The sequence below is a fragment of the Mizuhopecten yessoensis genome, unplaced genomic scaffold, assembly GCF_002113885.1.
Source record: "Mizuhopecten yessoensis strain PY_sf001 unplaced genomic scaffold, ASM211388v2 scaffold245, whole genome shotgun sequence".
In the NCBI taxonomy this organism is placed as follows: Eukaryota; Metazoa; Mollusca; class Bivalvia; order Pectinida; family Pectinidae; genus Mizuhopecten; species Mizuhopecten yessoensis.
Window position 1 is genome coordinate 1,073,478 of NW_018403450.1, and position 18,508 is coordinate 1,091,985.

Consider the following 18,508-nt stretch of genomic DNA (forward strand, 5'->3'; position numbering starts at 1 on the left):
AAACAAAAAAGTTAACATCTTAATTCTACATGTAAAATGTCAAACAACATACATTCTTGCTGTGATAATAACAATTTTGACAGAGAACATTTCTGGCGATAAATATTTCTGCGCCAACGCTAGTTACTTTAAATAAAATAAAATCTTGTATACAGTTATGTTAAACATGAATTCCGCTGCAAAGGGTTGATCGGAGTTAATGTGTGACTACTGTGTTAACATGACCAGTATCATACTTGTGGAGACTGTCCATACCACCGATGTCTTATCATGTCCTTCATAAACTGTCCCTTCATCACATTTATTTGTGCTTTACTCAGACTCAGCTTGGCGAGAATAACAATCTTATGAACGATGGTGACAGATCCATTCCATGAAGTATTACTTCTTCAATTCTGCTGAATATTCACTAAGTCATTACTAAAATACCCATCCAAGAGACGGGTTGGGCTTACACAGGTTGTCCTTTTGTCCTATTCGTCCCAGGTTTGATAAAAGTATGCTGTACTTGATGTAATTATGTAGATGTTTCCGATACAACAAGTACCATAAGTAGAGCGTCAAACCTTGGTCTGATTATTTCTTAAAACAGGCGAGTTCCCGACAATGTGACCTCTACAATAATTTAATTAATAAACAAAACAAATATCCGGAATGGAGTTATTTCCCTTTAAACCGCAATCTGCATTTTACATGACAATGGGGGAATGAGATAACGTCATCCTGATGGAACATTAAAGTGTGCTAAATTAGAAGCCATTTAATCCGAATGACGTACAGTTTATCATGGATAATGGCAGCTGTTAACCTTATAACTGGCTGTTTATAGTATTAAACAGAGCTAAGTGGTTGTTCAGCCTGATTAGAGGACGAGTCGTTAACGGACGTTTTGAAAATGACTTTTTTTTTTTGTAGGAAAATAGATGTCTATAGATTCATAAAGATTTCTTTGGGTTTTTTTATCTGCAGAAGTTTGAATCAAGATACATGAAATTTAATTTTGAAACTTGAATATTGGTTAACACAAACTTCATGACACTGACGTTTGGTATAAAGGAACCCTATACCAGTATATGAACATCTAGGCACTGAACGGCAATTCAATAGACGTTTATTTTATTTTATTTTAAACGTTGTTTTTTTTTACGATAAGAAACTATTATTCTAAGTTGCATGGTCATGATATACTGTTTTATTCTGTGAATTCACTAAAATAATTATAATGTGCATCATACATTTTTGTACAAACTGATCGTACTTAGCCCTTTCTATTATGCACAACAATCTACACATACTATGTTAATACTTAGATAGCATGCTTAAAAATGCAAATTTACAGACATGAAATAACAAATATACAAGTGTCACTCTCTATGTACAAGCTACCAGCCACTCCCCCGACGTTCATGCCCGCTCCTCCGCTCTTGTTCTTAGTAACGACACAGTGTATTTCTGCGTTTAGCTTACATTAAATGTACATACTCATTAGTATTCTCAATAATCCTATACCCTCCAGTTTCTGTAGCCTGTTTACATATATCATAATGTTGACTTTGATTTTCTGACAGGTAAACATTACGTTCGGTACACCTCCCTGTAAAATACCTATCAACATGCGATAGTTTATGAGTTCGTTCGGAACCTCCCACCTCTATTGTGTAGATTTAAAGCTCACCTGTAGTAGCTTAGGGATTCATAGTGTCATCAACGCTGTAACGGTCTAATGTTCAGGTGTGTACGGTTGTAAAATGGAGGAAAGTACTACTGCTCTGGAGTGGGGAGATATTTTAGTTGTGGTTGGATATTTTGTGGCTGTCATCGGCGTCGGAATAGCGGTAAGTTCCAATATGTCCATGTCTTAGAATACATTTAAACACGTATGCATTAATAGTTTCAATATTGTTTTTAAACATTATAATCGAAAGCAACATACACAATGCCTATCCTGCTTTTCCAGAGACGTTTGAGCAGGTACTGTTGTCAAGATGTAGATTTGCATAAACTGACAGGCGATTCAGTGATGTCATGATAGCTATGTATATACATGTCGATAGTGGTAGATGATCAAATTTTGGAAATTCAGTACAAATGCAACAGACAATTTTTAAACCAATCTCAAGTTTTTACGAGGCATAATCCCTCGAAAATTACGGGAAGGTGCACGTGTTTAGGCTACTACTATGAATAACCAGGTGACTTATGTCACATTTGTACAACCATAAGGTAAACAGTTTATTTAATGTGTTCAGAAATGTATAGGTTAATCAATTGTAGAATATGTGTGTGTATATATAGATAACACTGTATATATATTTGTGACGAAATTCTCGTAATCAGCGAACCGGAACCCCTGTCTGACTACGCATATGCCTTTGTATGGCGGCGACGCTTACCTGTAGCTGTTTATCATTACATACATAATGTATTTATAGACCAGACACACCCATTGTTCAATAACAGAGGGATCTCTCATTGGGGAAAATACAACCTAAAATACGTGTACACAAATTCAGAAAGAAACGGGGTCACGGTGCGTATCCCTGCAATACAAGCTGACGAAAACTAAATTATTTAATGATTATAGTTGTTATTGCTTCATCAACCTCCTGACAGAAAAGATTGTTTTCTCGCAAACTAACGTAATTGGATTGAAATTTGTTTACACCCGCCTCATAATTCGGTTTATTCTGATGTGAATGAGCACATACAGTGTAGCAAATACATACTAATTACAGAAGGGAAATCACATCGAGAAATTATACGATGATTTGTCTGTATATATAGAGATTACGGGTACTGTAGTTTTATCATCAGCATTCCAGCCCCAACACAACTAGAGATGACATTATCACTGTTAATATGATATACAACTGATACATTGTAATTTGCATTCAGCTNGGGGGGGGGCTTTAAGAATGGATAGAAAGTATATTCGTTCGATCAATATAGCTACATGTATATACAGTAAACACGATAGAGTGACGTCACATAAAAATAACCTGCCGGATACCGGATATTCGGTTTGTCAGATAAACAACACGTGTGATAAATATCGTTATTTCTTGGTGAAATTACGAAATAATACAAACAAGAAAAGAAATACATACACAATGTATACATAAACTTTATCATACAACAAGTATGATACCAGTTATTTCAAATAATGTTAATTTCTTTAACGGCCCGAGGAGTAGCGCGCGGGGGGTCTTAAAGTGAGAGTACCCGGAGGAAACTCGCATGCTCTAAACCCTTTCACGTCAGATCAGGGAATCGAACCCGACTGCATTGGTGAAAGGTCGAATGTCTTATCGACTGCTCCACTCGAACACCCGCAGTAGTTAAGGATACAAAAGATTCTTTTCGGAATTGTTAATCTTTTATGATATCAATGCCCACATTCAGAAATGAAATAGCGATAGCTCGCTTGTCAGAGTTGTTTATCCGAACTTGTGTATCCGATTTTTTTGTATCCGGAGTTGTTTTTCTAGACGGCTGTATCCGAAGTTTTGTATCCAGAGTTTGGTTAGCAACAATATCAAACGTTTAATCAAGATATTGAAACTCACACGTCAGATAAGCTTAACTCACCGGCTCTTACTTGTCTGTTTCTGTCATCGCCAGAAGGAATCACCGAATCTCGTTGTTTCATGTCACGTTCGACTATTTTGGTCCATGTTTTAACAAATAAAGAGACTTTACTTACGTGATGAATGTCATAGTTAATGGGTTTTACTTGCAAGATCGAAAAGTTACATTGTAAATGCAAATATATAACCCTACCACATGTACATACACAAACCTATCAGCGTACATACCGTCACTTATGTCGTGTTTAATGCTTATTGTATTATGCTAATCAGCGTCGAAACGCAATTTGTTTAGTCACGTACATTCCGTAACTAAAATGACCCCCGAGTGGCCCCATCATAGGTGGACATCGTATTCATATGGCCTTAGCAGAAAACTCGGAACACATTTCAACCACAACCGCAAAAACGAGTTTCCAACTTGTTGTATAGCGAGATATTCCACGGCTGTACTAAAACAGACGATTAAACTGGATCAAACCAACTCGACAACACTACAAAGCGGTTGATGTCTCGTGTTTTTGAGTATTTACTTGAAAACATTTATGTTCATGAGATACGTATTAAGCTTCACCCGACCATTGTTGCGCACTTGTAGCCTCCTTTACTAATCAAGATTCGTTTTTCGATAAGTCATAAAACACGACCATCAATATACACATATGAGGGTTCACGCCAAGGTACTGCTGACGTTTAATCTATGTCTGATATTGCTCAAACTTGGTATGTATATAAATGCATATTGTATCATGGCATTACAGATGCTTTTTACTGCATTATTTGTATCAGTGGGACTTACAGCCATTTCGGATTGATCTTATCTCCGATCAGTACAGTAATTATTTGCAACCACCCCTTGAAGTTTGGAAAGCTACTATGTTTGAGTACGTGAGAAAAGCCTCATCGACTGTAGATTTAATATACAGCCTGTCTGTTATCCAACTTGATACAAACCATAACATTGAACATCTGAAATATTTTGACGATTTCGATTCTAGGTATGTAAACAGTGTTATCACATTGAGTGCACACATGATATATAATGCAATCTCCTTTTGATCAAGGTTTAAGTGACTCTTGAAAAGATTACAGGAGTCCATAAATTATACGTAAGGTGTTTGTGAAACTTTGCTGTTATGTAAGTTAGGTTTACCTATATATATTACGCTATTCTCCAACGATACATATATACCTAAACATTAACTTGACTGTTAGGTTTATAAAATATTTTAATTATCACGTGAAAAATATTACAATTACCAAGCACTTGACAACAAGAAAAGTGGTTCTCATTGTCGTAATTAATTCAGAAAAAAACCTGTTCACAAAAATGTAACCCCGAGTTCGTCCAGACTAAGGCATGCACACGAACGTTGTAATACCTGTAGGTAGAGTACGTACAAACACATACTTATGTGGTGACGTCATTTGTCCTTCGTAAGGATAAGGTTGTTACCACACCTGTATACTTTCTGCGATCGCAAGGTATATTCAAGTTACATAGATATCATTCGAGTGGTATCCTTTTATATTATTTGCTTAAACAGACGACGGCTCATTGTGTCAAAGAATGGTAAACCGCTGGATTTACCGCATCCGCCAGGCTATAGGCCAGGGGAAATTACTCGTGTCAGAAATTGTTTAAATAATATGCTTTTCCATATTTTAATTTCTAAGTTTCAGCATCAATAATGAACTAGTTTTACTCCATAGTATAAATTGGAAGGTAAATATGATATGACGAAGAAAAGAACAGACGAGAGACAACATTAAGCATTCTTTTTCGTATAAAATATAAAAAAAATCAACTATCCCGTATTCAGTCATTAGTCATAATGATAAATAATAAACCTCCCGTGGGTTGTCAGTTGTATGTTTGGTTATCAGTGATATACACATGTATATCTTAGATACAAGAGTGCTTCGTACCTGTATTGCACCGCTACACCTAGGTCTACCACATTTAGTACAATAAATACACATAACGGGCACTTTCATTTCCTAATACACTCGCTTTTAAATGATCATACAATATCCATTTTGCGAGAGATTTGGAGCGTGTTTCATTACAATCACATCCAATGGCGATGAATTCCATATTTCTTTTACCGCAGTACAAAACATATTTGTGTATATTCAGGAAAATCATGCTTTCTGTGTTTCATTGGAAGTTTAAAAGTTCCCAGTTTACTTACAATCTTTGTCTACTACATTGTGACGTCATGTCTATGCCTATGTTCCAATGAATCTTTAAAACATTCATATTTGTAATTTTTGTTACAAAAACAGAAAATATTCAGTGTCTATTTTTAGTAACAATAATCAGCCGCCGAATACATGAATATTGGACCTTCACCTTGTGTTTCGTATGTAGGCCACCCTCCCATCTACCCTGTTTGTCGTTCCAGGTCGGAAGGCTCACACAAAGAAGTCATGACAGGGAGGGCGTGAAACATGATATTTTGTAGCTTCGAACTATCGCTTGTTTGTCCTTGTAATACGATACAAATGCACATGTGTCTTTAATAACATGCCGTATAATGTTTTTTTTTTCCATATCGCCAATGTTTGGCATTGGGAGATTTTGTATTTGCATTTAGATTTTAATTTTTGAAAAGAAAAATGAATAAAGATTAAAAATGCTCAAATGGTTAATTAAATGTCTAAATATAACTTGACAAATAAAACAGGTTTACAAATTAAAATTATCATAGATATTAAACGCGTTTAATACATTATGTACGTACGACAAACACACTAGATAGAAGCGACACATGAGTAAATTGATTATAGCTTCAACGTAAAACATAAATACAAAACAGGTTTTACAAGTTCAAAGTCACACAATGTCTTACACACGGAACTGTGTACGTAAATATTATGAGCGCATTCCGGCGCTGAATTAATTCACCAAAAAGACGGGTGTTGACAAAAATGACAACAGTAAGCTATGATTGCAGAAGATTTAAAGACATCAACAGACATACAAATGCATAACCCATGTGTATAATATGAATTAGAGGACCATATAGGCAGTGTTGATATATAGGCGGACTGTACTGTATATAATATAAGTAGAGACATTGTGTCTCGGCCTGTACTGTATATAATATATAAAGAGATAGAGAGAGAGATGTTGTGTCTCGGTCTGTACTGTATATAATATATAGAGAGGGAGACGGTGTGTCTCGGTCTGTACTGTATATAATATATAGAGAGGGAGACGGTGTGTCTCGGTATGTACTGTATATAATATATAGAGAGGGAGACAGTGTGCATCGGTCTGTACTGTATATAATATATAGAGAGGGAGACGGTGTGTCTCGGTCTGTACTGTATATAATATATAGAGAGGGAGACAGTGTGCATCGGTCTGTACTGTATATAATATATAGAGAGGGAGACGGTGTGTCTCAGTATGTACTGTATATAATATATAGAGAGGGAGACGGTGTGTCTCGGTCTGTACTGTATATAATATAAATAGAGAGAGACGTTGTGTCTCGGTCTGTACTGTATATAATATATAGAGAGGGAGATGGTGTGTCTCAGTCTGTACTGTATATAATATATAGAGAGGGAGACGGTGTGTCTCGGTCTGTACTGCATATAATATAAATAGAGAGAGACGTTGTGTCTCGGTCTGTACTGTATATAATATATAAAGAGAGAAGGAGAGACGTTGTGTCTCGGTCTGTACTGCACAGTGTATCATACAATGTACCTTATTCGGAGTCTCTATAGAATAATGGACAAAGCAATTACGACATAAATTGCGCTACAACTTTATCGTCTTTACAAGTAGGATCTTGTTTTATTTCGGCATAATACAATGTGTATTGCCCTTGTTAATCTAACAAGCCATTTTATAACTGCTTTTTTGCAATACTACACATATTCTCTGTATGCTTGGTTTACCAGTTGTCAGTATTTTGTGACCGGGTGGGATACTGTCTTGTGTGCCTTCGGTGCCATATTTCAGTGAGGAAGCATTCTGAAGTCGGTATCAGATCCGCTCTATCACAAGGTGGCAAACACACCAACATACCCTGCCTCCAGCACACTAACACACAGGCATGCATTACACATATTGAGTGACATCCTTAAATGATAGGTTGTTAAACAAAAACCAACCAAACTATCTGTTTGCTCGGAAAATAATTACATATGTATACGGTAAATGTGCTGTGTCTAAGTTTTTCTCAGCAACCATTTTAGCCGGTTGTCAATATGATGTTGAAGTGCTGTAATGATGTGTTTATGTTATAATAGTTATAATAATATACAACATTTATATAGCGCCCTACATAATTTGTAAAATTATTCTAAAGCGCTTTACAACATATGGATAATAGTAACAGTTATAATTGTGAAACAAAAACAAAGGCTTACAATCACTTTTATACATTTAAGCAAGCAATGTGCACATAATTGAACATATAAAGGGTGGTATTTGCATGACGTCTTTGCAGAGACCCTAACATGCAGACGTGAAGAGGTGAGCTTTGATGTGCCTCTTGAATTAACGGTGTATAATATCGCCCACTAGCAACACAATGTGTTCACACTCCCATGATGTAATTTCAGTTTTTTGGATGACACAAGCTACCAAAAATGAGCCATACAAAGGCTCCGTAGAAAAGCGTCACTTGCTACATGTATATTTAGTTATATGCAATGGAAAGAAACATAATACGTTCATGTATTTAGAAACACAAAAGTCGTGCTGCATTAAATCAGGGATCTACATATACTGCACCCGTCCCACGGTGAGACATACAGGTACACTGCCTGTACTCTGTATAAATCAGGGTTTGATACAAGGTACAAATGTACAAGATACAAGAAACTTTATTTAACGTCGCATACAGGTTAACAAGGAACATTAGCTCTTGAGGGCTATTATTGTGAGCTAAGGATACAGCATTTGTATATACTTAGCTAACCTCTTATGTGGATAGTCACCTGATGTTTTCAGTTTAAGAAGAACGTTCAAGGTGACCTACATCTTTCATAATTTTACTGTGTTTAGATATTTCACACGAAAATGTCCAAGAATACGTACTTAAAATTCAAGTTGACTGACAACAAAAATATCTGACAAATGTCATATTCAAGCATACGTTTCAGTTTACTTAAACCTGTTTTTCAATATGTATGCTTATCAAAAAGCTTTATTTCCATACAAGTATACAGCAATAAATAGGTACAGGACATCGAGTTGTTTATTGACGTATTGCTGATGTGTATGGGAGGTCATCACGTCCAGCCTCACGTGGTAATCATCGACAATAAACAGAAAGTGTTGAAAGTAAACGACATCGGTAATTATACATTCGAGAGAATCGCTTCGGATGAGAGATTTCGTGTAAAGTGTTAGACACCTGACCCCTTTGTCGCCACCTCGATGCTCACCACCTCTGTGTACCGAGTATTACTGTTCGTGACGGTGTTATTGTCAACATAGCCGGAACGACCGAAAACGTATCTATTTCATAACCATTTCAAACATTATTAAATCTAAGGTGGCACGAATATATATTGAACGAGAACAAGTAGTAAAACTAAAAATCAAAACCGCATACAGCTCCTCCACAATAACACCATGGCATTGTCGTTGATAATGACAGAGTATTCCATGCACACAGTTGTACTAGTTTGATGCAAGCTCTCGAATATTGAATCAACTACGACGTGTAAAAACGTACCATTTCAGATTTGTGGGGAACAAGAAGCTTCAAACTATCGTACAGCTGAAGTTAGCCGACACTGTTGGCCATGTTGTCAACAAAGATCCAGGAACACGTTCTGTGGTTTCAAGTTCTTGATGTTGTCGACATAGTTAATTGAAGGACTAGTCCTGATTATTTCTTCAATAAGTTAATATGAAAAATTTGATCTGATGAGGGGTTCAGTTTATTCATATAGGAATGCACACAGGCTGCTTTGCAGTTAAAACTTGCCACTATACAATGATATTGTCGACCAAACACTCTTTCGTTTTCACAATGTCGTCTGTAGTTTATTTTATGTTGGTCTTGTTTGTCATAAGATATTCTCCAAAACACAATACAAGTCATGTACAGGGCTGTTTTGCCGTTTGCCTTTCATGCAAGCGAAGGCTCCCATGGTATGAGAACCAAAGTGTTTCTACAGTTTTAGATGAGGTATGGTAGCGTAAAAATGGAAAAGCAATGTTTCAAAGAAGAAACATGTTCAACGAGAGGATACACAAGATTAAGATTGATTTAAAGATCTTTTGAGTCCTTTAAAATCATAATTCAATTAAGTCCACTTTTCTAATTAAAAATATACCACAAAAATCACCAAACATATTTTAAGGTATTTTATATAATAATATGGGATTTAAATTTGGTTTTGATGTGTGCCTATGTAGTATGAATGGTATATATATAGTTGCTTTGTTTGTTCGTCCTTCAATTTGTTTGCATCCGGTTGACAAGTTATCCCAACACTGGATGCGTTTAAGTGAGATAAAATTGCTGAAGAGTCGGAGGTAAAACTAGGGTAGGTCGGGGTACCTAAAAATACGTTTTATTTGGCCTTAGTTGAGCAAACGAATAGAAATCTACTAGGAAAACTTAGAGGCCACAGATCAGATGTCGGCCGAGGAAATCATCTCCATCATATAATGGGATAGAATCCGGATCATGAACTTGGGTACATAGATATTAGCCTAGCTAGAGTACAAAGAATACACACACAATACATAGTCGACCTCCATTACCTTTTATGGGCAATAAACATGGGAGTACACACATCATCAGGGTTGTCGACTGTTCACATCCATTCAGCACCAGTAGGAGAGAAACGCAAGGAGCGAGACAGCTGAACTTTTGTTCAGAATTTGACCCCGTAATTACACATTCTGGAATATATTGGGGTGGATATCTAAACAGTTTAATGGCATTTCCAATACACCATGCTCTTTTTATTGACAATAAACCTTAGCCTTGAACTTGGTTTAGATTGTTGTTTATATATCACGAGATGTACCGTACAATTCACGCGATTTAACAATGACAGCAAGTCCCGAATTCAAAGTTGTCACACGACATAGGGTATACTAGTGGTTCTTTGGGACATTGTATTTAACTTATTTTTTTCAACAGAATAATCAGATAATGCTATTTTAAATTATTATTTCAAATGAATAAATACACAAGACTTGCCGAGATTTACATGATAAGTCAACATCACGAGCTGGTGATTTGTACCACAAAATCCACGATAGGAAAGCAATGTTTTAACAAATTATTCGAAATTATATCTGATTGTTGACATTAGTTCAATATATGAAGAAACTGTTATTTTTAATTCATAAACGCAGTTAATTCCTGCACTTGTCATGGTATTTCCATGGATCATATTTCGTGAAAAAGCCTACGAAAAATATTCTTACCGTGAAAATATCCTTACCGTGAAAATATCCCACGATACAGTTACTGCTACAACGTTTTATCCTACTTCTATGTTAATAGTGACAAAAGTGTGCTCTACCATACATTGTACAGGTTATTGCCCACATTAAATAATCATAGTGAGGGAGGTCTACCCTCCTACAAATAACAATGTACTTTTATGTAGATTGAGAACCTGATGAGTTTATAATAGATCATGTTACTGCTTAGTAGGAGGTTTTCAGATCATGTTTTATCTTCATGACGTTAATCTCGAAATTCATGAATAAGCTTCGATTGATCAGCCACATATTTTATGTTTCGTTTTTTTGTTTAACAAAATTCTATTTAAAACGATTATCAGTTATCAGAATGTTCTCGATGAATAATGGAGTACGTAACACAAATTGCCTACCGATGTCAGGATGGTTTTTGTCAGACAACTTACCTATTTTAACATTTGATCGACTATTGACAATCCAAGTCACCCTTGATGAAAATCAGTATTCAGATTGTTCTCGATGAATAATGGATTACGTAACACAAATTGCCTACCGATGTCAGTATGGTTTTTGTAAGACATCTTACCTATCTTAACATTTGATCGACTATTGACAATCCAAGTCACCCTTGATGAAAATCAGTATTCAGAATGTTCTCGATGAATAATGGATTACGTAACACAAATTGCCTACCGATGTCAGTATGGTTTTTGTCAGACATCTTACCTATCTAAACATTTGATCGACTATTGACAATCCAAATCAACCTTGATGAAAGACATCATCTAAATGGAACTAAAACAGTTTACAATACGACTCTAACCTTACAATACAATATTGTATATGATGTGATCTTGTCACGTTTTGATACGCTTTACATTTATTTCCAAATAAGGTTTAATGCCAAACACTGGCATTGATTGTTGGAAACTTGTTTTTTTTCCGGCATCAATGTAGCTTTGATAAATCATTTCTAAAAAGAAAACCATACTTGGCAGAACTTCTAGAGGTCTAGACGGGACTCGAACATTTGACTTCAGATGGATATATGATATCGCCTCTAACTGACTGCGCTACCTGGTACAAAAAGTAATACTTATGCAATTAATGTTTAAGCAAATGTTGTTATGATCCTATACCACACACTGGGATTTATTAAGTTTGTCATCAATAGCAATGTGTGTTATAGGATCATAACAATATTTGATAAAATATTCATTATTTGTATTGATATTGATAGAATAGTTATGCTTTATCTAGTTATTTCGAACAGTTTTTGAACAGCAAATTAAGTGTGGACAACAATGAAATTGATGATGTCACCTTAGAGATTGATGACGTTACAATTGCAAATGTTGTTTTAGTTTCATAACAACATTTGCCTGCTTGTTTTGGTTATATAACTGGTCCTTCTAAAAATAGGTAATGTATGACATTACCCAAGTCTAACGTTAGACGAGAAGGAGTGTAGTAAATGCATGGACTTTTAAGACTACATAGATAGGACTCTTTTTTTGAAAAGCTCAAAAGTTTCTTATATAGGGACTTAACGAGTTTTTCCCCGAAATTTAATATGTTATCGTCTCTTCAAATTACAAGGTACTGTAAAATCTGATATACATGTAAAACCGGACCTAGGTGTATTTACATAAGTTAGCAATGCTATTTGTGATTCCCGAGATTCCTCAATGGTAGTTCATTCTACCTTTGTCGACACCCGAGTGATTATCTCGCTATCTCTCTACCGTTATTACATAATGGGTATATTAGTGTTCACATGTGTTGATCTTGCATAGAGCTGGAAGGTCATATTAACCTTGATTACGTCATCTGTGTCCTAAAGGGTTAAGGTTTTGTTTTTGCAGCTACCTTGAAAGGCACTTTGAATGCATTCTAAAACGAGTGAAAAGAATGTAACTTTAGCTTTGTAAAAAGCGACATACGATTGAGAAACCCCTTAATATTTGGTCGACATATCTTAATTAAAATGTATCATCGTCTACCCTATCATGGGTAGTTTAATAATATATATATATTCACAAACATGGATCTGAATGGAAATCTGCATAATTATGTACAAGCAATACGCTTCAGTTGATCTTTACTTTCGATCAGAAGATAGTTCTGTAAAGTAAAGAAAGGTAGATATCGTCGACACAATGTGTGACGCCTGAATATAAATTAAGTGGAAATATAGTTCACAGTCGTCAATGTAAGAGGAAACTAGGTAATACTGTTACTGAAGTACAAACGCGATCCAGGGACCATTATCAAACGTCTTTATACTAGCTAGTTTTTACCTAGGGAGGCACCAACAGGAGTTGCGAGGTTAGACGTTTAACCTGTTTAGGTCGTTATTGTCGGATAAAGAAAAAACATTTGAGTTGGAATTAAAGAAGGTTAACTATATTGTTATTTCGTCAGCTTATTTCCACAATTATTTTCCAACCATTTATATGGAGAATATATGCTTCCTATATCAGTATATTGACAGGTATTTAGGTGAAAGACTTTAACAATATCGTCCAATTTATAAGACTTCATTAAACTTTCTGGGACTCTTTAAGAACAAATCATATGAAATGGGAACTTGTTCAAGACCTTTCATTTTTTATTACACAAATTAAAATCACAACTAGTACAACATATTTTAATATTTTTTTGATCAATCCCGAGTTAAGTACTACCAGTTGCCTATTACCCGGTGGTGACTTATTTTATCATTTGCGAGAAAATAGCTTCTTCCACAGGTACTATATCGACCCTTCCCCCAGGCGCCCTACAGCTGGGTTCGTACATTGTATGTACCTGGTAGCCTGTCTCGGCCTGATACGGTCTCGCCATACACACATTCTCCATCGAACTTACCTCGATGTAACAAACAACAAGGTGGTCGGAGATCTGGGTATATGCACTTAAGACACACACACACACACGTGTGTGATTGTACCTTTAGAATTCGGTAATACATGCAGTATGCTAAACACTAAGTACAGTGCACTATACAGTTGTTTAGTCCTAGGACTCTTCAGTGATGATAGGGACCAAAACCAATGGTACTGTTGAAGTAGAGGGATGCTGGAGGTATCATCCCCAGTACATAGTGGATCAAGCAGAAGAGGCATCTCTGCAGAATACAGAACATTTGACTATCACCATGCAGCACTGTTTTATATAAAGCAGTTGTAAAGGCATGTAGTTATTGATTTATCTATAAAAAAATGATATTATGATTTCAAATGCACAAAGTCAACGGGACTTGTCTTGTATAGGTAATACTAACTGAAGTCTATTAGTCTTGGACTGGAGGTTCAGTGTTTGGTTGAACTTTGAAGAAAAGAAAAAATAGTTCAATAATGAAAATAGAACAGGACACAGTTGCTTGTTCACAAGACTGTTTCTGACCAGGGGACACATATTATATGTCGTTTTCAACAAAAATCATTTCATATTTACTCTGCACCAAATCATAACATTTTGTGCGCCGGACATGTACAAGTATGTTTTTACCAATAAAAGCTCCTGCGACCGTATAATTAAAATTGTATGAAGGTGTATTTAAATCTTGATGTCAACTATAAAACATGTGTTTAGTCACTTATCATCAGGACAAATGCGTGATTTTTGGGCTAAATGATATGTAAATAAGCGAGATGACAAAGACAATAGATCTATTCGATCACAAGTAACACACAAACTTAACATATGTTTGAAAGTTATAACAAACCATGAACAACTTTCTACATGCCTTTGAGTATTGATTATAATTTCAAACTCTAATAATTTTTTAAACGTCGACAGCGAGTGTGATGTTAAAATCACAAACTGAATCAGTTAAACAATCGTCAAAGCTATACTCGGTTCTAAAAACACATGCCTTTTTTTACATGTGTTATGAATATAAGAGCCTCGATATCATGTTGGCACTTTAAAACGATGAGGGTATATCCTATTGATATACCAATATTGTGTTTGTTGCGTAATGCCAATTTCTGGTCACAAAGTAATAATAAAAATAAGTAATGCTCGATGAGCTTGGTTTATGATTCATAAGTGTAGTTTTACTGCATGCTACAGAAAAATAAAAATTAAAATTAACAAAAAACACTTAGGAAATGTTATATTTATCATGTTAAACAAGTACACCCATCGATTATTTGAGAAACTAAGAGTTGGTTTGTATGTGAAATTGATATGTGGTTGATTTATTTGCAGTCGTCATGTCGGAACAGAGGCAGTGTGAGCGGGTACTTCTTGGCGGGGAGGACAATGAATTGGATTCCGGTAACATTTTATTGTATACACAATGGATGTTTATGACGCACGCGATGGTGCTGTCTATAGCTACTTGTAATATATTTTAAGTTAATTCATAATATTTCATTTGCGCTAACTAACTCGATACGATATCAGCTCGAAATAAACACGTGAAATATTGTGCATTCCATATAGTGCATATGTTTTCTGTGCAGTGATAAAAGCGATCCTGATATTTGTGTTCAGTTCTAAATATTTCTAACTCGTTTACATCTTCTTTAATTACTGTTACTTACTGCGAATTACTTTACTTTTAGATGTATTTGATTTTGCAATGAATTGTTTTTTCGTTAGTTTAGAGTCATCTATTTAAATATTTATCGCGGAAATTAAATTAAAGGCAGTTGAAAGTATTCGCTCGGCATTAAATATGCCTCTATTTGCTGTCAACGGTCAGAAATGCCTCGTGAACATGAAAGCCCAACTTTATCGGAAATAATCTGCAAGTTTTCATAAACATATGTGTATACTGACAATGTGACACGAGGTTTTAATATGGCTTCTATTTTTCTTGCATTTTCTTCAGGTTGGGGCTTCACTTTTCGCTAGTAACATCGGCAGTGGCCATTTTGTTGGACTAGCAGGCTCTGGCGCTGCGTCCGGTATCGGTATAGCGGTATTTGAACTCAACGTAAGTTAAATATAACAGTGTATTTTTTTCGATGACGGACCTATTGTTATTTTCATTTGACTGCAACTTTTAAGAGAACCTTGCTCTTCAGCAACACAAACGCTATCGGAATATCTTGTATTACGTTGTTGACTTACTGTATGCAAAATTGAAATTGAACTTCAGAGATAATAAGGTTTGCTTCGTACTGACCGTCCTTCACTTACAACAGTAACATTGAACATTACTATATACACGCAATCTAGTACACATACAGTTATTCAATTAGCAATAAAACCGATCTCGACAGCAGTTTGAATATTTATTTGCTATGCATGTTTTTATCATGCAGTCTATATCAGTTTACTCGAAAGTACCCTTCTCAATAACCTATCATACTTTCTGAACATTTTGCGGTCATGTATATGTGGTACATTTAATAGGAAACTGTCTAATTCATTTGTTAAAAGACGTGGGACCCCTTAAAGCAAAATTAAAAAAACAAATGTACAATTAAAATTTTCTACTTCAGCACATTTTTTATTTCATCTCATCAATATATCATATCGATGCTATATTAATGCATGATTGCAAACAAGAAAAGCAATTATATCAGTACCTTTTGAAAAGAGGGTCAATCTGGTAGTATTTTGTCGCTCTTGCAATTGTTTTTATGATAATTATGTTGATACATGTACAAATTGATTTTCATATATATATATTACATTCCTTGTAGGCTATATTCATCCTGATGATGCTAGGATGGCTTTTCGTGCCAGTGTACATAGCATCTGGGGTGAGTTTCTTTATACATCCTTATGATTAAATATTAGAGCATGTTTGGTTAACATGTAATATATAAAAAGTACCAAACTGTAATATACATCTCATATTCATTCCTACATAAAGGATATTAAATAATGTTTCCAGTTTATAAGGCTGGCGAAACAAATTTATAATTTCTATTTCTTTCTAGCAAGCCTATGGCAAGCTAATATGATAAATATTGTGACACGTTTTATGTATCTGGTAACGAATAGGAACGAATGTCAGATCGCTTTTTATCACAATATCAAGAATTGTGATGTAGATATTGCGAAAAACACGCTTTTACTAGTCGGTTCTGAAATCTTAATTTCCCCTTCCTGCTTAATGTGATCTTTTCGGCAATAACTTAACATGTAAAAGTGTTAAATGAAATGGATATTGTAGCACACCTCCATTATTTTACAAGAAAGTAGTTCTTCTATCACTGTTTAATGTCTCGTAGGGTAACAATGTCGTCTGTTACTCTCTTTTGGCTATAAACCTTCACCATAATCAAATATATAGCGTGCATGAAGAGGAGAACACTGACAATACGTCACAGCCTTTCAAAAGTCAATTTCAAAATATTCGTATGAAAACTTTATGAATTGTATTCGTTTATTCAACATACTACCATATGCTCTATATGTGTCTTGAATTTGATTCGTAAACGTGAGATAATTTTATTCGATCTTTTCCCAGGTATTCACTATGCCAGAGTACCTACAGAAACGTTTTGGAGGACAGCGGATCAGGATTTACCTCTCTGTACTCGCCCTTATTCTTTACGTATTCACAAAGATATCCGTAAGTGTAACTATTGTCATCCTAACTTGTATCCTTACAATGCGATAAAAAGATGATGACTTCATAACAAGTTATGTTTACTTTAATCTTATGTAGGACATCCTTGTTGGTACAACATATGGGACAGGCTATGCGTATCCCTACTCAGCTCCTCCAAGATGTATTTCCTTTAATTATGGCGACTTCTGGATTTCTTTAATAGAGATTTAGATTTGACTAATGAGGTTTCCTTTTTATGTTTACACTGCATTATCGGTTATAATAAAATTGCTAAAATAGGTATAAACTAATTAATAGTTATCCGATAAGTCATGAAATGAAAATGTCTAAATGAATTTTATATCAAGCTTGAACATTTATCATTTAAATACATTTTTAATTGTTCAATTAAAATACATGTATTAACCAATTCTTTATTTTATGTCGTCTTGAATCTGCATTTCATTTTTTTCATATAAAGAGTGGTTAATTTTGATGAAGTGAAATGCTTTATTGAATCACGTAACTGATACCATATTCGGGCATTGCACTGAGCGTATATTGTCAGTATCGATTCAAACAAAGTTTGCTTGTTAGGTTATTATTGGATTACTTTGCGAGATTTGTTCCCCTTTTTTTATTTAGAATGGTTTTTTTCGGGTTGTAAAATCAATTTTGTATATTCGATAATCTGTGTTATGTGATTGCAGTCTAGGTTCGTCAATAAATCCTTACAAATTAACACTTTTCATAAGTGTAGTTTTCAAAATATCCATGTCTGTACGATATGCCTAAAAGACATTACTTGTTAATTACCATACATTTTCACCAAGTCTAATGCTTTAACATAAAGTTTAGAAGAAGAATGATATAGGCTTAGCCTGTTGTCTGATTCTTTTGTCGATATTGTACTATTACCTAAATTAATATATATAACTAACATGTTTGTATGTAGATGCATTGTTAATGAAACACCTT

General features: G+C 35.0%; 1 protein-coding gene across 1 annotated transcript in view; it reads left to right on the forward strand.

Moving 5' to 3' along the window:
• Nucleotides 1-1,671: 1,671 nt before the first annotated feature.
• LOC110445412 (sodium/glucose cotransporter 4-like) overlaps nucleotides 1,672-18,508 on the forward strand; it is a 28,091-nt gene continuing 11,254 nt past the window's right edge. The window contains exons 1-5 of the mRNA XM_021490027.1: nucleotides 1,672-1,835; nucleotides 15,226-15,294; nucleotides 15,854-15,958; nucleotides 16,674-16,733; nucleotides 17,447-17,551. Of these exons, the coding sequence (XP_021345702.1) occupies nucleotides 1,749-1,835; nucleotides 15,226-15,294; nucleotides 15,854-15,958; nucleotides 16,674-16,733; nucleotides 17,447-17,551 (426 nt within the window). The 5' untranslated portion in view covers nucleotides 1,672-1,748. The remainder of the gene's footprint in view (nucleotides 1,836-15,225; nucleotides 15,295-15,853; nucleotides 15,959-16,673; nucleotides 16,734-17,446; nucleotides 17,552-18,508) is intronic.